Source organism: Zonotrichia leucophrys, chromosome 1 (genome assembly GCF_028769735.1).
Source record: "Zonotrichia leucophrys gambelii isolate GWCS_2022_RI chromosome 1, RI_Zleu_2.0, whole genome shotgun sequence".
Classification (NCBI taxonomy): Eukaryota; Metazoa; Chordata; class Aves; order Passeriformes; family Passerellidae; genus Zonotrichia; species Zonotrichia leucophrys.
In genome coordinates this window covers 66,075,048-66,099,935 of record NC_088169.1, presented here as the reverse complement: position 1 = coordinate 66,099,935, position 24,888 = coordinate 66,075,048, and the positions used below count along the sequence as shown (strand labels likewise).

At 35.1% G+C, this 24,888-nt stretch overlaps 1 protein-coding gene across 13 annotated transcripts in view; it reads right to left on the bottom strand.

Annotated features, from left to right (window-relative positions):
• Positions 1-24,630, bottom strand: part of POSTN (periostin) — a 31,143-nt gene extending 6,513 nt beyond the window's left edge. For 5 of the 13 annotated variants that reach the window (XM_064715700.1, XM_064715717.1, XM_064715727.1 and 2 more), the window contains exons 1-20: positions 24,491-24,630; positions 22,922-23,020; positions 19,053-19,117; positions 17,675-17,832; positions 16,899-17,063; positions 15,941-16,087; positions 14,919-15,060; positions 14,123-14,335; positions 13,837-13,971; positions 12,249-12,397; positions 11,648-11,784; positions 10,736-10,866; positions 9,004-9,134; positions 8,738-8,840; positions 8,293-8,360; positions 7,658-7,703; positions 5,514-5,561; positions 2,308-2,403; positions 1,645-1,734; positions 11-88 (exon numbers count right to left, since the gene is read on the bottom strand). In XM_064715700.1, coding sequence (XP_064571770.1) covers positions 11-88; positions 1,645-1,734; positions 2,308-2,403; positions 5,514-5,561; positions 7,658-7,703; positions 8,293-8,360; positions 8,738-8,840; positions 9,004-9,134; positions 10,736-10,866; positions 11,648-11,784; positions 12,249-12,397; positions 13,837-13,971; positions 14,123-14,335; positions 14,919-15,060; positions 15,941-16,087; positions 16,899-17,063; positions 17,675-17,832; positions 19,053-19,117; positions 22,922-23,020; positions 24,491-24,612 — 2,323 coding nt within the window. In that variant the 5' untranslated portion in view covers positions 24,613-24,630. The remainder of the gene's footprint in view (positions 1-10; positions 89-1,644; positions 1,735-2,307; positions 2,404-5,513; positions 5,562-7,657; positions 7,704-8,292; positions 8,361-8,737; positions 8,841-9,003; positions 9,135-10,735; positions 10,867-11,647; positions 11,785-12,248; positions 12,398-13,836; positions 13,972-14,122; positions 14,336-14,918; positions 15,061-15,940; positions 16,088-16,898; positions 17,064-17,674; positions 17,833-19,052; positions 19,118-22,921; positions 23,021-24,490) is intronic. The other 8 variants (XM_064715737.1, XM_064715787.1, XM_064715795.1 and 5 more) reach the window with 4 other exon arrangements.
• Positions 24,631-24,888: the final 258 nt, after the last annotated feature.

Genomic DNA, 24,888 nt, shown 5'->3' with positions numbered 1-24,888 from the left:
GCATACTAACCTTCTTCAAGGATTTTCTTTAACTTCTCTTCATTGTCTGAACCTCCTGCAGTAATTCTGGTATATTTTATTTCAGGTCCTGGAAGAAATTTTATAAGATAGTGGCTTTTATTAGATATAACAGGGTTGTCCTATAAATTATATTTTCCTATTTCATTCCTATGGTGATTCCATAGTTAACATGCTGTAGTCTTCTTATGTGGTAACTTTATTTTTTACCATTTCTGAAATTAAACTGAATGAGCATTAAAAACAGTAGTTAGGACTAGTCCTGAAAGTAATTAGGCAAATTGGTCATAATTAGAAAAATTACCTGCTTACACTCTTAGAGTAAGATACAATTTTAAACTCTGTTGTATTAGATCATCAGATATTTCTGCAGTCCATTATTAGTCTGAATTGACTGTTGCAAATAGACATTTTTGCTTTTATTATTGCTATGAATAATTTGAAGACTTAATATTTGAGATTCTTTATCAGTTTCTACAGATTGAAAATGATATACAGGTCCGAAATTCTGGCATTTTACATTCTATTTACCATTTCACGTTAGTGAAACTTGAATCTGAGAATTGAGAAAATTATATTTTATTTGTCTCCCCTACAATTTTTTGCCAGAAAATAGTCCCAGGTTTATTCATAAATCACTAATGCCTGTCATTCAGTTATTTTCATTGTAGTAAAAAGTTGTATGATAATAACTTTAGCCTGATTTTTTATTTCTGCCTTTCTCAAATTACTTTGGTTGAACCCCGATATTTTCTAAATAAACTGATTATTAAGACTTGCAGCTAAGTCAAAATGTTGTTATAACAGTGTCTTTTCCTTACCAGCTCTCTAGCAGACAGAATTTTAATGGCAGCATTCAAACTGATATTTAAACAAGGTGATCAAAAAGTGTCTACAGAGAACTCCATGTATCACCTACTATGCCTAAATATGCCTCACTCCACTTATCAGTTTCTAGGATGTTTAAAGAAATAGCTTTGTAATAGGTCAAATACAATTGAAATTGGCCAAGGAATTTGGGAGCTTTTGTGTGAGAAAATCCAGGGATGCAGGTACATATTGATTTTATCTTACATCAGCTTTATCCAAGTGAATAACTTGTGGATGTCAGGTCTAGTTGCTACTTTACAGAGAAATAGAGATCATTTTCTGAAATCGCTGTCAAGAGAGCTGGGATGACATGCAAAAGTAGGCATCTACACATTAAACATTTATGTTTGGTAAAATGAAACCTTCCTGGAGGTATATAGTCCAGAAGTTCAGAAAAAAGAAAAAGAAAAAGATTTCCTTCTGAAGCAAAGCAGAGTACAAAAATGCAATAAAAGCAGTCTTATTCTGAAATGGTAGCAAGAAGCTAGCAGAAGTAGACACTTACCAAAATATGAAAATAAAAACAAAAATAGAAGGCAAATCTCCATAGTTTTGCATGCTGTTAAAATATTGTTGCCATTTATGTATATGTGTGTGTAGGACACATGGCCAGCTTTAAAGAGACAGTGGGAAGTATTAGGGAAAACTCAATCTGTCAAGGAAATGCAGTTTAGGCACTAGGATAGAACTTTAGATATGTTACTTTTGTATGCAAAGGTGAATTTTACTAAGAATTAATGTCTCAGCTTAATTTACCTTGAATAATTCTTTCTTCTGTTACTTTTTTCTCTGTCACTTCCACAGGTCGTCCATCAATGATTTTGGTGTATGTTTTAATAATTGGTTCTACAAGGATTTTTAAATTCAAGGCATTAATCAAGTGATGAACTTTCAAGTGTTCTTTTTGAGATGTGGAAACTGACTGAAGCACGGAAGGAAATACCATAGAATATTTTATGAAAAATAGAAATGTTCAGAGATAAGGAACTAAATCTACTCAAAGTTTAGGATGATTGAATGATTTTTCCTTTAAAACCATCCTACATGTGAACATCTCAATGCCCTTAGCAAAGAGAAGGCAAAGTTTCTGACAAAATTGCCTTTTAATTACAGAATCAGCTACTACATATTTAATTTCAGGACAGCAATGAGCAAACAATTCTTGACTGAGATATTTGTCAGCATGCAGAGTACTCTAAACTGTCTTGACTGAATCTATGGAACACAAGTAGGGGAAAAAAACCTCAATTTTTTGAAATGCATGAGAATTTTAAAATATATGATGCAATAAAATTGCAGCACTTCACAATGTTCTTGTTAAAACAGAACAGCTGTCTAACATGAATCACCTAGGTAAAGTATAAACTGACGGGGAGTAGAGAATGCTAATGCAAATTGAGTTGCTGAAAGCATACCAACCTCCATGAATCACTTTAGTTATTGTCTCCCCTTCCCTGACTATTTTGAACTCAGGTTCCCCTTCAATTAATTTAGTGAGCTGTGTGATAGATGGGTCTGTGACATAGGAAAAAAAACAACAAGTTACAAATAGTCATAAAATACTTGTAGTATTCCATGGGGGTGAGATGAAGCTTGCATTTTCTCCCCTTACCCTAGATAAACCATATTATTGTTATAGAGGGCAGTTTAAATCTGAGAGATTATTTGTGGCAACATTTACAGTCTTGTATTTTCTTACAGAAGATCTTAAACAAAGATCCTGTCGTACACTTACTCTTTATTTATTTTGTGTATATGATATCTTTAACATTTGTTGACAAGTTCCAGGCAATAAACCAGATCATCAGCAGCAGAAAAGAAGTCTTTTTCTATATATATTGTTAAGAAGGTTACTCTACATCTTTGCAGATATCTTACAGCTATTGCTCCACTAGTGGTCAGCATGCAATCTACAAAGTTTTAGTTTTCTAGTTATTTTTATTATTTGTTGCTTTGGAGTTTCTTTTATTCTTTGCTTTGAGGTTTTTTTACATGGCTTTGTTTTCCTTTTTATTTAAGACTTGGCCAGTGGTTACGCAGCTTAAAAAAACCAAGCAAGCAAAAAGCAAACCTTTGAGATCAGCTGGAATGGCTGTGAGGATATTTATCAGTATTACTGGCTATCATTATCATGGGTGAGGTAATTTTGATTTCACTGATCCAAATGTATCTCTGCCTGACATGCTAAAGCAGAAGATACTAGATAAATTAGGAACATATCATCAATTAGCACTCTCTAATGAGTGTTGTGGGACTCCTTTTACTTAAGAAGTTGCTTTAAAACAAACTTTCTTTACCCCTTAGTCAGAGACAGAAACTTAGCATAATCCATCTTTTTTACTTTCCTTAAAAATCTCTTAAATATCTTTATATGGATTTTTGTAGAAGTTGATTTTTCATTGATTATTTTTTTCCATAATTACTGATCAGGATTTAACAACAGCTTTTAAAGATGTGTGCCTCCTGTTAATTGTTGCAAACAGTCAATATAGGCAACCTTCAATAATGAAAACCAAAAATGTTTTGGGTTGTTTTTCAGTAGCAAATTATTGCATCAATTAAAATTTAGAAATAAATAATTCAGACGAAATTATATGATAGAGTCATAAAGATTCCTTGTTATTATAGACTTCTATTAATTTACTCTGAGTTATAAACAGATGAACGAGCCCTCACTTCTTTTATTTTTATCAGGTCTGAATGCAAAATATTTATAAATATTTTAAAGTAACTGTCTTACAAGACTCATTCCCTGCTTCTCTTTTAAACCTGGAGGAATTTTTTGCATGCTGAGAATCTATTAAATAGCAATTTACATTGATAAAAGTGATGAATATAAATGAAATAATGTAAAAGTTGTATTTATTAATATTTATAAATGCCTAATTTTTACATTTCTCAATACTGTACCTTTTCATGTGATTGATACAGCAGATGTATGCAAACGAAAAGGTGAAGGCATAGCCAACTATATTGTCTAGTCTAGGATCAATCCTTTGTATATTTTATCTGTTAAAATTTGGGTTTCAGTCAGATTTAACTCTACATCTATTTAATCTTTTTGATCCCATACATGCCCAAGTACAAAAAAATGGAAGAACAACACAAGCAGAAAACACTAAGACAGGAAAAGGCACACATTCCCCTCTAAACTTGGTGGGGAGAGATGTAATTATTTTTTAGTGAAAATTGCCCTTGCATCATGATCTAATAGAACTGCTGGACAAAATTAGCATTTAACTTTGCCAGCTTTTATCTACAGACTGTTGTGGATTTACGTGGTTCTGACAGCATCTGCCACACATTACTGTTAGTGAGAAAGCTCAGAAGTGGCAGAATTTGTTTTATTTGGTCTATATCTGAAGCAATTGTCAGCAGAAAGGCTGCACTGGCCAGAGATCTTTTCCTGGAGTGTGTCCCAAAGCAGAAATACTGTACTGGAAATGGAAAGGAGTAGCCCTTCAATACTCACTAACTTTTATTTTTTCTCTATCTGGTGACTAAAATTTAGTTCTAAATTTGACTATACAAGTGCTCATATTTTTAATGTTTCATTAAATATTTCTAAAATATTTCAATTTTTCATTTTTTTCTTTAAAAGACAATTTTATTTCAGGTAATTTTCAACTTCTAAACATCCTGTAAATCACCTAAACTATATACTCTATTTCTGGGTTTAACAGAGCAGAAGAGGTACTTTCAGAGAGTGATTCAGCCTCACCATAGCAAGATTTCTAAAATAGCTTGGATGAATCACCATATGAAGTAATCCATCCATTTATATTGCACTGTGGATCTGATTTAATGATGGAGACTAGGCAACAAAGATCAGCATATATGTTAAATGGCCTCTAATCCTACATGTTATGAAGCACAGACATGCTCCTGAGAAAGTAAGCATTTGTCACTTCTTCTGGAAGGAAATCCTCCCAGAAACACTGATTCAGCAGTCTGGATAAAATTCTTTGCATGACATTTTCAACTGCCCTTCTCAGTGGAGAGAAAACAAATTCCCTTTCAGCATTTTTATTTCAATATGAAACAGGATCTCATCAGCTTTACTTAAGTTATAAATCACAAGTGATTTTAGCAGTTCCATCCTCACATTTTTTTCTTTTCAGTCCCATCACTAATCTTTAAGTCATGCTTCTGTATGGAGAAATAAAAAAAGCTAAAAATTGGGTAGATATTTTCAGGCATCCAACAGATATTGGTAGTTAGAACTGATTGAAAATTATAGCAAAATTAACCAATTTTTTTCTTCAAAGTGTAAGAAGCATATCTACTTTAAAATATCTGTTTTTATTAGAAAAAAGGAAATGTCTTAACTGAAAAAAAAGATGATAAAATAAATGGTTTAAAAAAATATTATTAAAGATATTTTTAAATACCCATAGAAAAAGGAGAAAACTCATTTGGGGAGAAAAACCATGGATAATCTTTTTGTACAAAATATTTCAGTCAGTTCTAATTGCAATATTTGTATCTTTGCTTTTCCAGCAAAGTACTTAGCATCCTGGAGTTGCTGGGTATAAAATGCATCCCGTTAAAAAATATATTCAAGATATATTCTGAATATGTATATCAACATATGCAGAAATATATATACCACATGCCTCATTTACCTTCCTTTGTGATGATAGGCTGGACGTTGCTTTCAATTATGTTAATTTCTGAAAATATAGAAAATGGAATATACAGTGCATTCCATTCTTACAATATCTTTGAGGCAATCATCTGTTAGATTTGGTCTGTTCATGAGGATGTGGATAAAATCATAGATATTAATGGGTGGAAGAGCAATGGAAAAGGATCTAGAGTATGAATCTTGGTCCTGGTTATGAAATGGTGATCAACTCAGGTCACCTGCAGAGAGAATCTACTGATATTTGCCTTTTATGAAACCCATGTGTCATAGTACACGTGATGATGTATGGTACAGAATAGAGAGGGCTTGTACAATTACCCACACAAAATTTTGCACAATTCCCTGACATGCCTTATGCCTAAATATTGTCCTTTTCATGTGGGAGTTGATCAGGCACACACAGGAAACATTCAGAACTATAGGTAGAGTGTCACAGAACACTTCTCCTTGAAAGATCAAGTTGTCCACCCAGGACAGACTCAAGAATTCATTGAATGCCTCTGATAGTGATTTGATTCATACCCATCCACTGGAGAAGCCCACACTTGATAGGGGTTCCAGCCTTCCCAGTCTTTCACTCAACTGAATCTACAGCTACAGCTTTCTAGGTGCCCACATTGACCTCTCTAGCTTAATTTTTGCAGGCACTGCTTCCTGTGCTACTCTCACTGGCCTTGGGAGGTAGAATCATAGAATATCTCAAGTTGGAAGAGATGCATAGGGATCATAAAGTCCTTCTTCTCCAAGGAGAAGGAAGACCAAGCCATATGACCAAGGATGCTATCCAGAAGCTCCTTAAACTCTGTCAGGCTTGGTGCTGTGACCACTTTCCTGAGGATCGTGTTACATTGACTGACTACCCAATGGGTAAAGAACCTTTTCCTAACATCCCATTTGAAATTTCCCAAGGCAACTCCATTCCATTTCCTCGTGTCCTGTCATTGGTCACCATAAAGCAGACCAGCACACTCTCTCCACTGCCCTTCTTGGGAAAGGCATGGGTTGAGATGGGGTCACTGCTCAGCAACGAGGTTACCCCTCTACGTTCTCTTATCCAAAATTAACAAGCCAAATGACCTCATCAACTCCTCAAAGTCTTGACCTCAAGACCTTTCATCATCTTCATCAGCCTTCTCTGGACACTGGGCCCACAACTGGCTCCCAAAACTGTCCCAGCACTCGAGGTGGGGCAGCCCCAGTGCAGAGCAGAGTGGGACAATTCCCCTCCCTTGTCGGGCTGGCGAAGCCGGGCCTGATGCACCCCAGGACACGGTTGGCTACTTTGGCTGCTGGGGCACTGTTGACTCATATTCAACTTGTCATCAAGGTGAATTACTCTATTTTTTGTTCCAAGGGGTTTTAACTTCAGAATGTCCATTCTCAATTTTCAAAAGTCTGATGGGATGGTTTCACTTTATACAGTGAGATATGGGTAGGACTCCATCAGAATTTAATAATTTGTCTAAATTCATCTTGCCTCACAAGGTTACAGTAGGAACTTTGTCTTCCAACAGCTCGTTTCAACACATACTCTATAATAAGAAAGTAAATGCACATCCTGAGAAAGGCTGTGAGGGAGCTAAAAGGGGTATTTTTTTACATATACTCCCTAAAGAGATAATATTCTGAACAACTGTCTCCCATTCAAGCCTCATATTTGCACATATGGGAAACAGGGTCAAGAGGTACACTCTGTCCCTCTGGAAATATTTATGGAAAAAAAAAGTATCTCAGCACAAAAACAATGCTGCATCCTGGAGAGTACAGTACAATGCTACATCTTAGAGAGAGATACAACTCTGTTATGCACCGAGCACTGAACCTTGGCAAAAAGCTGAAAAACAATCTTTTCCATATGTATCTTGTCTACCCCAAGAGTTTAAACAGCTTACTTCAGGGTTACTTTCCAGTCACACATCTGGAAAGGGAAAAATACAGTAGCACAGCAGCCAGAAACATTCTACTTTGAGTCTTTCCCTTCCTTTTCTTCATTGGCACATCTTACTTTCCCAGAAATTGCTTTCTTCTTTATTGAAAAAGAGATGCACAATTCCAAATTGGAACTGGCACCACTTAAAAAGCAATATTCAACTCATCTGGAAGTATTTAAAATGAACTTACTGTAAAATGTCAGTGGAATCTCTTTGAAGGTACTGTCACGAACAAACTATAAAAACAGAAAAGCAATTTATTTAAAAATTTTTAAAAGTAGCATTTGCCTTACAGTTTCCTAGTGAGTGTGGGTAGGATTCATTGCTTCATTGACCTAGTAAGGTCAATTCACTGATTCATTGACCTTTTCTTCCTAGTAAAAGTCTAGGAATATTTGTCTAGGTTCTCTCATTCATTGTTGAGGGAGAATGCAATCTCAAGAGGGTAGCTGAGATAGACAAGGATGTCTACTTTTCTTCACAGGCTATTGATGCTCCTGTCTTTAATGGCATAAGAATTTAGTCACTCAGTATTTTTTCAAATAAGTGATTTGTTTTCCAAGAGTGAAAAAGTTAACTAAAGAGCAGATTTGGGCCAATTCACACTGCTGTTATCCAAATGCAAATATTCTACAATAATCTGGCATTGAAAAACATAACTGTTGAGTGCAGGATATCATTCATAATTATATTTGGGTAACTGGGAGCTACTGGATGTGTTGTCTGCTGAAGAAAGAAAGGACCAGAGAATCATATATGACTTATAATGTGCTCAGTTTCATAGATAATGCCAGAAAGACAGAGGAATAATTACTAAAAGAATACCTTAATTTGAATGTATTTAATCAACTTCTTCAGTATGGTGAGCAGCTGATCATTTCCAACAGGCAGTTCTGACAAAAGAAGAAGGCACATAAGAGGAAATATGCAACTGTGTGCATTTTACTTTGATTTACAATGATCAGGAGATGCAGTCATTCTCAAACACTCACACAAGCTTGTACTCAATATAAATTATTCCATATCAGCAGAAAAGGTAGTCTTTGGCTAGTCTTGCCTGTCATAAACTTTACTTTCATAAAATTTCAAAGTCTTGCTAAGTTTTTAACCAAGGTTCTTCCACAAAATGACCACTGAGGTAAATTTTCTGTTTCAAATTCCACATAGGAATTGTATCTTTAAATTGATTACTTTTTTAAAGTTATTACAGTTACTGAGCATGTAAACAGATTTAAAAGACTGGGTACAAATTTCATGAAATAATATTCACCTGCTGGATATAGGAGTTTGTCAATGACATGAATGACACCATTTGTTGCCATGAGATCAGATTCTCTTGATTTCAGTTCATTAACCAGAAGAGTATCATTAACCTGGTAAAGGATCAAAAGAGAACCCAAGTTATCAGGGACATTAGAAAACAACACCAAATCCTATTGTACCATTTGGAGAAATGCCATTCTATAATGTGGATAGACATGGAATATCAAATCTCTGTTACAAGGCAGTAGCAGAGAGAGATTTTCTATACTTAACTGTTTTCAAGTAGAGTTTGCCTCCTTGGATGGTTTTAAGAATATTTGTTACACCAGGCTCAAAGCCACTTCCAATAAAAACTCCTTGTGTCAAGTGGTAAAGAAGAATATTCCTGAGAGCATTTTTGTCCCCTATGTAAAAATAAAAATGTTGCAATAAAATTAAATGGTAGAGGGTTGTTCTTTGTGGAAATGCTAAGGATTCACATATACTTGAGCTAGAACTAAACATAATATGTATGAAAGTACCATGAACACATACAATTTGAATTTGTTAAAATGATGACAAAGGAAAAAAGCCCAACTATATGATAAAAAGGTACTCAGAACATAATCACAAAGATCCTATGAGAAATCTACAAAAAACATAAAAGGGGTCAATGGAGCAGTTAGCAGTGCTGAGTTAGTCTATTCTTATAGAGGACAGAAGCAGCTTGAAGAAGTCAGGCAAGGGGAAACCATCCTATTTTAGGGAAGATTTACATATTTCAAAGTTTAACATTCATGTGGGATGAAAAGGAAAAAAAATTCCAATATTTTCAAGACTGTCTCAAGTTAATATCCTGATAGGGCTGTCTGAGTCTATGGAGGTTGAGAGTCACAGGATGGGATGCAGAAAAACCATAACATGCCAAGGGGACAGGGTATCCAGCAAAGAAACTTTAAAACACACCTGTTTGCCTTTACATGGAATATTGACCATTAATTCTAGAATTACATACTGATAGTAGTTGTTATTAGGAGTTCCAGCCTTGGTGAAACTGCAATGGGATTCTTGTCTGATTATATTCTTTTCCTGATATCTCTTTCAGTGAAAATTTTCTGGTTTTTCCCTGTGTTTTGCTCTGATCACTGTCACTACTGCAATTTGCTTCACTACTGAAATGCAATTAATTGTCTTCTTCTTCCTAGTAAAATTAGGACTGATATTTTGTCACTGGGCCATTCATGGGTAAAATTAAGTTCCATAAAAAGCCTGAAAATGGCCACTCCAAAGATTTTTGTAAAAACTATCAGATTACTTTTGTAATTATGCCACTATAGTTACTGGTGAAAATAATCCTTGGTTTGTATCTTTCTTATAGATAAACAAAGTATTTCAAAGTATGCCTTATAGATAAACAAAGTATTATATTTGTTGAAAAGCTATATAGTTTAAGGTTTAATCTTTATGGACAAAGCAACATAATAACTTAAAAGAAAACCAAGACAGAATTCTAAAAAACAATTTGACACCAAAAAAAACAAAACAAACAAACAAACAAAAAAACTCTGCTGTAAAAGAAAGAAAAAATATGAGGGCCAAGGAAAGCATTAAGTAACTAAGTCACAATGATAGAAAAAAAATGGTGCATTAAGCCCCTGGAAATGCAGAAAAGCAAATAAAATTGTCTTGTTAACTACAGAATTAGTCCAATATGGCATTGGACTTGGACAACCTCAAGTTCTGAATTGAAGACAAAAATAATGGAAGGAAGCTGCACTATGGAATAAGATATTGAGGAGTGAAATTTAAATTTAAATGTCAGGTTGGAGTTATTTTCCAGAAAGACATTTTCTCTAAGAAGGAAGGACATTTCTCCAAGAAGGAAATAATTAAGCAGATTCCTATGACATGCTCTATGCAAAAGGTAAACTGCTTCAGCAGACAGCTTTTGTGTGAGAGGTGCATTAGTTTGCTTTCCAATAAATTTTAATTTGTTCGTAATTCCAGGGGTTTTTTGGTCACTTACTTATCAGTATGTCCTTGTCATCATCAGTCAAACCTTTAAAGGCATCATTAGTTGGGACGAACAGAGTCCACTGTCCAGGTTGTGACAGAACATCATCCAAATCTGCAGCTTTCACCAGACTGAGGAAAATGCTGTTTACAGCAAACAGACAAACCACAAATACGTTTTTTTGAAATGTGATATAATTGGGTCCAGGAACTTAGTTCTCCCATTTTTATTTCCAATACTGTTTCAATTTTCAAACACTTTCACTATTTCCCGGAAATAAAGATAGTGGAAGAGGAAAATGAGAAAAAAAAAAAAAAAGAAAAAAAACCAAAAGGAAAAAGCAGTCTTAAGAGTAGCAGACAGAGGAAAAATTATATGAAAAAAAACCAAAAAAAACTGCAACCGGGATCAGAAGAGGATTTGTTGAATACAAACCCTTGCAGATTGAACAGATAAAAGGAGGATGCAAAGGATTGTTCTTGCTCTAGGAGTATTGAGATTCTTGCAGGAAAGGGACAGAAATAAGTACTGTAAAGGTATGAAATCCTGCTGCACCCATATGGAATTGTATCTTTCATTAATTTAAACTCCAGAGACCATTGCATTTATAGCTCCAAATGTATCACTCAATTCCTTCTGTCCTGTTACTCCTCTCATTCTAGTGTCTTACAACCCTTTGTGCCATAAAAGCATTCTAGCATTGAGTGTGGAAGCCTTTTCAGCATACAGCTGGAGAAATTTCTCTTCCCCCATATTTTTCTTTCCTTTTATTTTATTTGTGTAGTTAACAAACCCTTCTCTGCCATCCCCGCTCTCAAAGCCCCAACAACTCACATGCTCACAGTCCAAAACTTTTTCTCAGACCAGCTGTGCTGTATATACCCTCTGCAGGAAAACCTCAGTTCTGTCAGTATTGCTACTCACCTAAAACGCTTATCGTTTCTCAGCATTTCATGCAAAGTCTTTTCTGCTGGACTGATGATCTGTCTGAAGATGTGAATAAAACCATTTCTTCCTTCTTTGCTTCCTCTGACCATGCATGAATTTTCAATACATACAGCCTTATTGAAAGAGAAACAAATGTAGCTGTTTACACAATGCGAAAAATAACAACCATATGTATTTCCTACAGTCAAATTGTGTGGTCTTGACAGGAAATTTGGCATTGCTTGAGTAAGCAGAAATTGCCAAATCTATAATAAAATATCATGGTGCAAATATTCTAACACTTGATTTTTGTGTGTGTTTTCCCTTGAGAATGTTTTTAATTAGTTTTAAAAACAAGTTTTAAAAATTTGTAACTAACTAAACACCCACTTTTAAATTTTGTTGCATTTTCCCAGAGCTCTCCACACAGACAAAGCTCAGATTAAGATCAGATTTTTATTTTTTGCTATATTAAAAGTTGAAGGATTTTTGATAGATAGTCATAATGGTAAATGTCGGGGTTTCATTCAGCTTTGCCTTCTATTAACTTCCATTTTCGTAGTTGGAGGAATATTTTTAGAAAGACTCATTCACTTACTGTGCGATACACGAAGACTCTAAGTAGTTTTCCTCCAATTGTTTCCAGCTCTTGTCCATTGTACAGTTCATTGAGCCCAACTTTCACTTTTATAATGTGATTCTGCAGGATTCTTTTAAGAAGACGTTGATCCAGCCTTAAGGTGTCATCTACAAAGCAAATTAGATATTCATGTATAGTAATTTATATATTGAGTTTTCATCCAAATATAGTCAAAAGAATCTGGAAATACTGAATCTTTCTTTGAAATGCTTGAATTAAAGCATGGACAGGTCTGTGTATACAGAAGACAAGTTGTTTTGACCATTCCTCAAATTCAGTCAAGAACTACTGACACAGCCATGATTAATTACTATAACTAATATGTCTGATGGTTTAGAGGTGGGCCTGCTCCATCTTCTGAATTACTGCTGTATTTTGTATTAGAACTAGTCCTTTCCACATGTGCACCTAAAATCTACCCAAATTTGCTTCCTTAGTAGTAAGACTACAATCTAATTCTTTGAGAGAAGGCAAGATATCCATGCAGTCACCTCTACAAATATACAAACATCTGTTTTACAGTATATTTACATCAGTCTCCCTCTGCTTTGATGTACTGAGAAATAATAACTTTCTTGTATTTCCTGAGTTTAACTGGGATAGAGTAAAATTTCCTCCCAGCAGGTATATTTTCACAGTGCTGTCTTTTGGGTTTAGTATGAGTATAATGTTGATAACACACTGATATTTTGGTTGTTGCTGAGCAGCGCTCACCTCGAGCCAAGGCCATCTCAGTGTCTCATGCTCTGTGAGTGGCCAGTGCACGAGAGGCTGGAAGGATCATGTCCAGGATAGGTAACTCAAACGTGCCAGAGGGATATTCCATAGCATAGAATGTTTTGCTCAGTATATAAACTGAGGGAACCTGGAAGGTGTCAGTCAATGGCTGGGCATAGGTCAGGGTAATTGTATCATGCATCACCTGTTTCTCTTAGGCTTTAATCATACTTTAAAAAATTATTATTATTATTAGTAGTATTAGTATTCGTATTAATATTAGTATTTATTAATATTCTATTAATATTATTAATATTATCATTTTACTTTGTTAAAGTTATCAAATTGTTCTTATCTAAGTCTATGAGGTTTTATTACATTTTTTCCCCCTGATTATCCTCCCCATCCCAGACTGGGGGAAAGAGTGGAGTGATCAAGTGAATGTGTGGTACTTAGCTGTTGGCTGGAATGAAACTACTGCATACATTTTCTGAGAATAAATAAGTTTTGAATCTAATGGAAGTAATGTAAGACTAAGGAAACTGGCAGTTTATTAATATCTTTCCATTCCTACAATCTTTCTGTGTATATTTTGTATCTTATGTTAGTGCTACTATTTTCATTAGCAAATGATATGAGTGAAAACAAGCTGTACAGTGTGGTAGTTAGGCTTGTTTTGTATTTCTACAAGGTAGAAATCTGAAAGGATGAAGTCGTTCTACTTCTCTATAATGCTCTTGCAGTGAGACTTAGAACAAGTACTGGGGGTTATTTGGAAAACTGTCATATATATACTTGTTTATTTTGACAATCTTTTAAGGCTACTAACCTGAGAAAGCACCATTCAGAGGTGCCAGGAGAGTGTACTGGCCTTCTGGCCTTAGAGAAGATGCCAGCCCTAGCTGTGCCACCAGGTCCGTAAATGTAGTCTGCTGAGCACCCCCAAGCTCAATGACTTGTTTGGCTGCAAATAAAGAATTAAGAAAAGGCATTTGAACACACAATATCTTCCTATTCCTGTTTTGGATTCTCCATGCTTATCCAGAACTATATATCTGAGGGAATCTGGATAAGGTTATTGAAAATATCTTCAGTTTTCCATGCACATCACTGACCAGAATCAGGAATTAGCACTTGATCAATGAGGTGGATAACGCCATTGCTTCTCACAATATCTTTGCGTTTCACCATTTTCACTCCATTCACAGTCAGACTTTCACCATCACATCCAACTTCAACAGTGTTTCCTTCCAAGGTTTCATAGACAGCTCCCCCTGTGATGGCTTCAGAGCACTGGAGAGTATTTAATATATGGAACTTCACAAGAGCTGCAGAGAAAAGAGCAGGAATTTAACAGATGTAGGTGTTTGGACACATATACATATATGTATAATTTACATACACTATTTTAAATTAATTTCACTCACGGATACTTTATTTAAATTTAATGATACTGTAGGTCTCTAAATCACATTTTTGATTAAAACTATTTGGCATCCCTTATATTATTAAAAATGTATTGGTTATGCTACAATCTGCTTGTCACTGCATATGATATGGTCCAAAAGGACCTATGAGTACAAAACTCCATAGCCTATGCAAAGGTATGGAGAATTCAATATTCAGATAGCCCTGGATTTCTAGGGACAGGAATGTCTATCAGACCTATGCAGCTGAACTATTAGAAAGTCAATGTGCTTATATTTTCACAGTTCCCTTTAAACTGTTTTGGAGATTAAGTTTTCAATGACTTTCTATCCTTAGGCAAGTGGAAAAGTTAGAGACAGAAGAAATAACTCCTCCTACACACATGAAAGCAGAGGTACTTCATTCCAGAGCTATAAGGATAATGCATTTTCTGCCTCCTGATCAACTCATACATATTTCTCATTTGCAAAAAAGTTTAAATACCTTCAGAGGCCACCTTGTCACTCATGATTCTTTCTAAAACTCCCCTTGGAAGTTTCTCAAAAGCTTCATTAGTAGGAGCAAAGATTGTGTAATGACCAGGTCTTCCAAGAATATCCATGACACCTGATGTAATGGCAGGAGCCTAAAATATAATTTTTTCTTTTAATGCAGATTATTTGAAATATTACCAAAATACATTATTTGCCTAATTTTACCTCATGCCTGCAGATAATTGGATGCTAGACTGAGATCAGTGTTTTAAAAAGAGAGATAATGAATGTCATAGAAAGATGAAAAAAATAATCTACAGAGGAATGTTTTTAAACTGAAAACCAGAAAGTACTGGTTTTTATATTAAGTTTTTTTAAAGATATTAAATATTGTGGCTGCCTGTAACTGTCATGAACTCGATTTGAGGGATTCAGAGGATCTTCTCCACCTTCATGCCTCTCGATTTAAAATACCTTTTTGTATTTATTAAGGAAATGGAAGATGGAAAAGAACAACAGTTATCTGCAAAGAAATGGTATATTTTTTAAAATATGCAGCATGAAATCCCATTACACTGTGCAGACACATTTTTCAGAAGATGGAAAAATTAGAAACTTGGACAATTTTTAATCATGCTTCCTCTATGCAAGAAAAATCCTTCTTATGTGTATCTACTGACTGTATGAGTTGGGTTCTGAAATTTATTTGGTGTCTTTACCATTTTTATTTATCCATTTTGAAATTGTTCTTATTTATCTAGCACCAGACTCTGTGACTTCATGCTCACATTTCGTTTTCTCAGTGCTTGAAGAGAAGACACTTTTTAGGTACAAGGGCACATTCCATCCTATTGATGTTGCCTTTTAAAATTGCTAGGTTTGCAATATTACCTGAAGCTCTTAATTTAATTAATTTCTTTTTCCTCTTACTGAGCTAACGCCTCTTACTTCCAGGTATTGTAAACAAATAAAAAAGGAATAAAAAAACCCCTCCTTAAATAAACAGAAGAGTTTTTATTTTTGTCCACTTACTCTAAATGATGAAAGCTCATCCTCAAATTCAATGAAATCTTGAATGGTATTTGCCACAGAAGTCAGGACACGATCAATGACGTGGACAACACCATTGGTAGCAATTTGGTTGCCATGGATGATCCTGGCGCAGTTAACTGTAACAACCTATATTCGAAGAATCAAGTAGTAGAAGATTAAACACTAATTTGATCACAATCTTGGAACCTGACTCTCACAGACTGGCAATGTAGGTACTGTAAATTGTGTATTCACTGCTGTAATTCCAATTTTTTTTTTCAAAATATGAAGTAAAGTCTTTTAAGATTTGAAAGTTTGACTAAGCTTCTGGAAAGATGGCAGCAGTTTTATTCAGGTGACATTGATTTCATATTCATGTTTAATTTCTTACTGCAATTATTCTGATTTCTTATCTGGCTAATATGTTGATTGTACTGGTTCTTTTTAGCAATAACACCTGTAGACAAATAAATATTTTGATGCATTTAAGACAACAAAGATGAGTGACTTAACTGGGAGGTTTCTAGCATTTATAATTTTTTTTTTGCCTAGGCAAATAATGGATGTGTGCTTCCTACAACTTTCAATTCTCCTACCATGGACTCAAATTCAAATAAAAGAACTGCTTTAATATTATTTATAAAAAAAAAATTATTAGTAAATTTTTCTGTCAAATGTATTATGATAATGTATTTTGAACACAAAAGACTTTGTCTTGTATGAAGAAAGTTCATTTTCTTTGGCACTTTGATTTTGAAACATCACAATCTTTACTCATCCTATCTTAGTGATTAGTCTACAGAGCAGACAAAAATTCTTCAAGAGAATATTTATTTTTGTCAGTGGCAGCTGACTTGGTGTATGGTAAATTTTTGATAATATATTTTCTTAGTTATATAAGGAAATAAACACATCAAGTAAATAAATGTATAAGGGGGAAAAAAGAGAATTGACTTACCCCATTGGGATAATGGTTAATAAACAATTTCTGGCCATTATACATAGACACCAGGGTCATGCCATTCTTAAGATCTTTTGTCAACATGCGCTTGTTTAACATGTGGTGGTGGAGAGAATTATACAGTTCAATATTTACATTGTCAACCAAATTCCTGTGGGTTTCCTGAAGATGAAAAGGAATTTAATTAATTACAAGCTTCAAAACCTCCTGCCACTCAGAAAAATGTATGTATTGTTTTACCTTAGTATGTGCTTTCAACATATACTCAGCATCAGTTGGGGAAGACGACTTTGATGCCTATAAATCTGACTCTACTTAAATCATCTTTAAGTCTGATTTGCTCACAAATGGAAGATGAGTCTTCATCACAGTCAAATCATCGGAGGATCTTTAATTCAATGTTTATTCAACTAAAATCATTACTAAAAGAAGGACACCTGAATTTCTGACAGTGTACAGCCATACATCATGCAGCTGCTGAAATTCCTAGGAGATTCCCTAGGAAACTATGTTAAATAAATTAACAATACTAATATGCGTCATGCAAGTGCTTAAGAAAGAAGCAATTACAGTTGCTTAGTACTCCTGAAAGTAAACCCAGCTTCTCTAGCTTCAGAAATGTACATTAAACATGTAGATTATTTCATTATTACCTGTATTATGTCCTTGTATGTCTAAAACTCGACATTGTTTCCAATCTAATTGTCCCACACTAGCTGCTTCAGCTAAAATGTTTAACTCGCTCACGTGCACACAGACACACACACACTTACTGAATCTAACTGGTCCCAGGCTTCATTGCTTGGTGCAAAGAAAGTGAAAGATCCTCGTCCCTCAATCTCTTGTCTCAGCTTTGACATGTCAGAGTAGCGCTGTGTGGTGGTAGCTCCCACAATACCAAGGGTACCATATACATGATCAATTGGAGCAACTAAAATAAACACGAGGAAAGAACACTGTAAACTCTTCAGTTTATCACAACCAATTTTCTTTCTGTCTTTTGGACGCATAATAGTTCTGAAACTGTTTAAGTCAGAATTAAAAAATATGTTTAGGTTAAAAATTTCATTGTCAAAATACTCAAAAATCATCTTAGCACATCTGCTTGCTGCTGCTTTTTGTGATTTTCTTAATGAAAAATTAGATCAAACAATACTGAATATTGTAAAGTTTCCTTTAGATCTATTGTATTTTGTGTCAACCCAACATGAAGGAGGGAGGCTATCCCACAAAAACATCAGTTTAGTGGGTTCATTCAGTCATGATGGACCAGAATTCTTTCTGTGAGGCCTCTTACTCTTCTTCCAGTGTCTGGTTTATGCCTATACTGATTCATCCAGCGAGTAAGAATGGCTATAGTCTCACAGTTAAAACATGGCTACATGAGAACAGCATTCATCTCTGTCAATTTTAGGCATCTACAAGTGAGATATTTGCATACAATCTAATAGTTCTTGGCTCTTTTTATGGTTATTGAGAAGAACTGGTGATTCTAATGCGTGATCCTAGTATCAGCATCTGAAGGGAGATTAGTTTATCTGAACAAACTGAACTCTGCATTATTGAACACAAAAGGATTATCTCAGTTACAGGCATCAAAAACGATGAAATGTATTTCTTCTCATACTACTCTTTTCTGCTGCAATTTGTTTTGTTTTTACAAAGCAGAACGGCATAAATAGGGGAGATGAAGAATTTCTGTCTTCATTTTCACTCCTCCTTTGATAAAGGCTATAAGACTCTTTAGGTAATTAGATTCAAGTTTTTCAGAAAAAGGAAAATACAAAATTTAGATATGCTCCACCCTGGGTCCTGGCTTTCTGACCATATTGATATGCTTCAGACTAGTCTTGGATCTGATGGGAATAGGAATTCAAGCTCTTCTTTGGCAGCTTCGGGAACTGAAGACACTATCAATTCTCACCAATCCAGAATCTGGAAGGAGTTGGGAATTTCAACGTAAACTTTATGATCAAATTCAGCGCTAGGTAATTTTGAATTGTGCTTGCTGCATGCAAATGAAGCTGTACATTCTTAGGCTGTGCTTCTTAAAAAGAGGCAATCATCTCTCATGCTGATCACCCTTGAAACTCTGCTGTAATTTTAATTCTTTCCATATGCCAATTTATCTATAAGAAAATAAGCTTATACCTGCAGGGCATCCTCTTGTACCATCCATCTTCATATAGCCAGGACAGCACTCATATAGGACAGTTCTGTGGATTCAGACAAATGCACCATTAAATAATATACAGGAGAAATAAACTAATTTTAGCTAAGTCTAATTTTATTTCTATTATCAATTTTTCATTGCTAGAACATAATCTCCAGCATTTCAGCGTTTTTTTGCCATTCAGCCCTTTTTGTATTGATTACAAATTGGTCATATTTTACTGAATGTAAAGTTTTTGAATTTAAAGAATGACTGACATCATTAAAATAAAATCCTGGTCACAGGTTTGTGAAGGAAAAAGACAAATTTAAATTAACAAAATAGAAATTAAAATGACAGAATTACATGAGGTCACCTACATACTGGTTATAGGAATTGACAAGTATTTCAGAGAAGGTTCTGTGCATTGTATGGAGATAAAAAGTGGGATAAGAGAGCCTCTGTTTTCCAAGGAAGAATTTGAAGAAGCTCAGGAATGAAGGAGAGAACTAATTAAGAACAGGCATAAAACTGGATCCAGAGAAGGAAGTCACTAAGAACAGGATGGATGGACATAAAACTGGTTCCAGAGAAAGAAGTCACTAAGAAATGGATGGATGGACTCAAGGGAAAGTTCACAAGTGAATGTACTAAGTAAGGATGCAAACCAGAATACAAGAAAACAAACCCAGGGTTTAAAAAGTTTGTCATCACAGCACATAGAGACTTTAGCATTGCCAAGGCCCAGGAAATGTTAAATAACAATACTCTAATTCTCAAATACACATAAGCTACACATAACAGAAAAACAGGGCTGAATGATGATTCTATAATATAATGTTCATTTTAACATTGTTTCTTATAGATATAGTGTCTTCTTAATTTTAAACAGAAATAAGAATTCTATCATTGACCTGTTTGAAAAATCCTCCTCTTTTACAGGAAAATGCAAATTCACTAAAGTTATCACTGAAGTAATTTTGGCTCCTTGGAAGAAATTTAATACATAAAACTTTAGATGTTATTTTTCAAATTATCTTACAATGTACATCATATGGTACAACATAATGACATTACTGTTTTACACAATATATTGATTTTCATAGATGTGGCTGATGTTGGCATTTCAAAAGTTCTGAACACTCATTCCTTGAAGCTTTTTACTGGGCCTTTAACCACAACAGTTCATTTTCAATTTGCAGAATCTTTGATGACAGCTGAGTACATTTTTCTCATGTTTCATAATTTAAAGCTGACAAAAAGTTAATCACAATCACATTAAAATGAACAGCATACTCAAATGAAAAGTTGGACTTAATATCTTCAACATCCAAACTACTTAAAGAGATTTTAAAATAAAGTAGACTGGAAGAAAAATTATAATGAACAGCATGATTTGGAAAAGTGAGGATTATCATTCCATAAAAGACAGCAATCTGATAGAGGTGGTGAAAATTATTTCTTTTTTAAACACTGTCTTTTATTTCTCTATGCTATGAAAATATTTTTTGTCCATTCCTTCATAGGCATAAATGTACGTGACATATTCATCCTTCTGCTAGGTGCATATTTTCAACTGTGAAGCCATTTATTGAAAGTATTTGTACAGTTCTTTTAGTACATCTCTTCCTGTAAAGCAATTCATTAAAGAGTGTTTCTTGGGAATGCATGGATAGCATGGGCTACAGATTTTTAATCTAATGATAAACCTTTTACTCTTAGTCCTTCTTGCATCCTTGCCAGAAGCTAATAACAAAAACATAATAATCTGATTATCTGTTAAAAAAAATGTAGCAAAATAGGAATTAAAATGTTCTCCTAATTGTGTGAACTGCTTTGTCATGAGAAAATATTTTTTTCCTCCCTTGGAATAGAAAATATTTCCCCCTCATCCCATGGGAAGCTATGAAAAATTGCAGTTTAATTAGCATTTGGAAAAAGGAAAGAAGCAGCTGAGTTATAAGCATAGATTAAGACATGGCAAGATAATCCTCATACTACATCCAACAATGATACAATTAATAAAAGACAGAAAATTGGCTGAAGAACATAGGTAAGAAGAAAATGCTTCTTCAGCCAAGCATTACAAGATCAGTGACTTTTTTTACCACGTATCTTGTTATGTACAGCCCAGGCTTCTTTTCAGTTAACAAGTTCCTACTTACATTATTCATATTCCTTTACAGTTTTCTGCAGTTAGAAGGTTATTTAGCTGTGCTCAAAATGTAAGAAAGATGGGATGGGAGAAAAGAGGTTTATATGAAGCATCATCCCTCACGAAAGTCAGAACCAGATAAAATTTGGTGCAAGACGCAGTTCCTCAGTACCACCTGTGTGTAGGCAGAGCACACAGGGGAAATGCCACCTCAGACCAGACCAGACCAGAAATTATCCTCATGTGCATCCCTACTGGTTCAATATAAGCCTGTGGCCAAAAGAAGGAAGAAATCAATTATTCAGCTAAGAAACCAATTATGTATTCTTGAGGTTTTGGTGGGATTTGTTTCTTTGTCTTTGTTCTTTGTTGTTGTTGTTGTTTTTGTTTTGGTTTGTTTGTTTGTTGATTTTTGGGTGTTTTTTTAAGTACAACATTGTCCTGACCTCATCCAAAGGAGTATATTCCAAAGGAAAAAGACAGAACAGCACTACCTTAATCCTTGTTGTTCTTGGCTAATAGAGCCAGTTTTCAGTTTATTCAAATCAGCTCTGTGACTCATCTGTTTCTACTTCTTGCTGGCATGGAGATAAAATACTGCTGAGAAACAGTGGAAAGACTTTTGTTCCAACAAATGCTGATTTAGGAAATTTGTATGTTACACTTCCATTGTAAATGGGAATTGAACATAATAAAAACTTTCAAGATTTTATAGACATAAGTTAGGGAGGACTTTTTAACATGGAGATATTGACATGAGATGAGCTGTTGTCGTTTGGATTAGCATTCTTATTGGAGAAGTCTCTTAGTTTTGTCTGTGTTTCTGGGTTTAGTATGCAGAGGATAAAACTCATTAATGGCTAAGACTAAGTTACAACAGTTGCTTTACTATAACCACAGAAACCCCTTAAACAACCCTCAGGAGTTCTATGACTCAACATATTCTCACACAGATTCTTTTTCTCACCTAGCCCTGCTCTGTGAGTGCTTGTACAATGGTAGAGGGGTCAAAAAGGAAGGGGAAGAGCCGGTGATAATTTTGTGTACACTGTCATGACCAAACCCACCCAGCCCCACTGCTCAGTGTCTTACTCTGGTTGGCTGTATTAGACTTCTTGAGGCCTTGCACAGGATTTCTGAAATATTTTACAGCTAACATTCCTCCAAATTCTGGTCATGAGGAGAACAAAGTCTAGATGTGACTTCAGTTTGATGAGTCTAAACTGCCTATTGTTTCAAACTACTTTTCCTAATGCATGAAGTTATCCATCACTGCTTCTGGAGCTCTGAAAAGTAATGAATTCCCTCAGATTCATTCTGAGAGCAGACTTTATTTCATAGGAAGACATGACATCTATCTAGGAATAAAACCACAGAAGTAGGTTGCTTTCCAAAACTGCCTGTGAGAATATTCAAGTTCCACTCTAACCATTTTCAGGAAATACCTTTCTTCCCAATGTGTCTGCGGTAGAATAAAATTTAGTGCCAAAGTTGTCAGTAGTATGGCAGACTTTACTGAAAAGGTGAAGTATTTTGGATGACTTGCAGTGTGCCCAGAGAAGGAAAGGGGAAGTCAGTATTGCAATGCCACCTGGAGGAGAAGTAAAGATTCTGACATAAACTATGAACAGTTTGTCTGTGAGAAGAGTTTTCTAATCGTACGTTTTATTAGCTCAGTCAATAGAGAACAGTTTGGAAGCAGAGCATACTTACGCTTTCTTTCCACAGATGGATTGCTGGTACCAGTTTCTGCAAGTGCTGAAGTATTTCTTTTTTGTTCCCATAACTTGCTGAAGAGCACAGACATTTGGGCTATGGGTGCAGTGAGAAACATGGTAAAAAGAAGTTTTCATACATGAAAAATTTTACATGAAAGAGTAGAAAATATTTTTCCTGTTGAGTAACAAATTAACATCTGACTTCATTTCCCAGGACAGGTGTGTTTTGAAGTAGCCACAGTGCAAGTTCTTGGGGCTGCCCAGCTGGATTCCTTGGCAAGTCCACCCTCCCTGCAGCGACAGGAGCTTCCCCTTCACTCTGGTTTGACCCTGTGTGTCTGATGGGCAGTGATCACCAGCTGTGCCCAGACAAATCTCGATATCCATTTTCCCTTCCCCCTGTGAAGTGAATTACCAAACACCGGGGACCAGTGAACACCATGATGCTCTTTTCATTAAAGTTTTTGTCTTTTACACATCTGTGCAGCTGCAGGTCATGGGGAGATCGGGAAGAAAAGTTCCTTGTTCTTTAGAAGGAAGCCCTGTCCTCTGTAAATCAATCAGCTATTTTGATTACCAACCATTTTGAGTACCGCAGGCACCTAAATAAACATTCTGGGAATTACTGGGGACCAAAGGGTAAATTGGCATGTAAATAAAAGGAGTCACAGGCTTCAGAGGAGGAATGCGTGTTCCTTGGCATGGTGGTGTACAAAGATGAATTTCTTATGGTCAAATTCCATAGAGCAAGGGCATTTCATCCCTTATTTTTATACTTCTGCAATTAAAAAAATTAATCAGCTCAGAAGTTAGAATATATCCTTTACATCACTGGGAAGCTAGTGAGCTTCTTTATTTGAAAAGCTAAAAAAAATTGAAAAACACGTGTGTGTAGCAGGCAGTGGGAAGATAGGATGGTAAACAATTCTTATTCACAGAATGCTTTTTGCTTAAGAAGTCTAGAGGAAAATATCTTTAGGCACATGTGCTTTCCTGACACCAGCTGTTTAAATTATTTCCATGTCTCCAAGCAGCCTGGCTTGCAAGCGTTGCCTTTTGGAAGCCCTGCTGAGCAGCTTGCTGCATTGCTCTAGTGGGAACAGAAGTTTCACAAAGGATTCCCAGTATATATTCCCACATTAGAAAACATTTAAATAGTTAATGGTTTTCATTAGGATGGAATAAAGAGAGCAAACACTGTGGATAGCTATCAACTCTGCAAAAGTTTGAAAACACATAAAAAATTTCTGATCTCCCATTACAATACTTACAAACTGAAATTAATTTTGGTGATTTTGAATCACATTTTATACATTGGGAAGTGGTGATTTTAGATTTCTTTCCATTTTATGAAGTTTAACAGTATTCTGTCTCCTTTTAAAACTCTGTGTAAAGCTTTTTATTCTTTAACAATTCTTGTAAAATGAATTTTAAAAGAAAATTCTACTTGAAGGACAGTAAAAATTCATAGTGAAAAATGACATGTAATATAATGCTAGAAGAAAGGGGAGAATGAAGATTAACAAGCTTCCTTTTAAATTAGAAATAAAAGCCAGTTACTTACCCCTGGTCGCGTGCCCTTATTCGACTGTGAGTTAAAATCTTGTCATAGTGAGCAGAAGCAGCTGCTTGTTCAAAAGCAGACAACAAAAAAGGCAAAAAGGTGAATAAGAAAAAGATCTTCATCTTTAGTCCTCTGTTGCTTCTGGCAAGTCTAGAGAGAACTGGCAAAGGGTCTGGAGAGCTGACAATTTATATACATGCTAGAAGGTGGTGGGAGGGAACCAGAGGATCAACCTGAAACTTTGTACCACCCCCCTTAGAACAGCAAACAGCTTCTGCTGCCAACCTCAGTAACCTAAATCAGTACCCTAATTAACCATATAAATAATTTCTTTTAATCCCCAATTGATTAATTTTTTCCTTATTACAGAAGGCTTAACATTTTATTCTGCTGACACA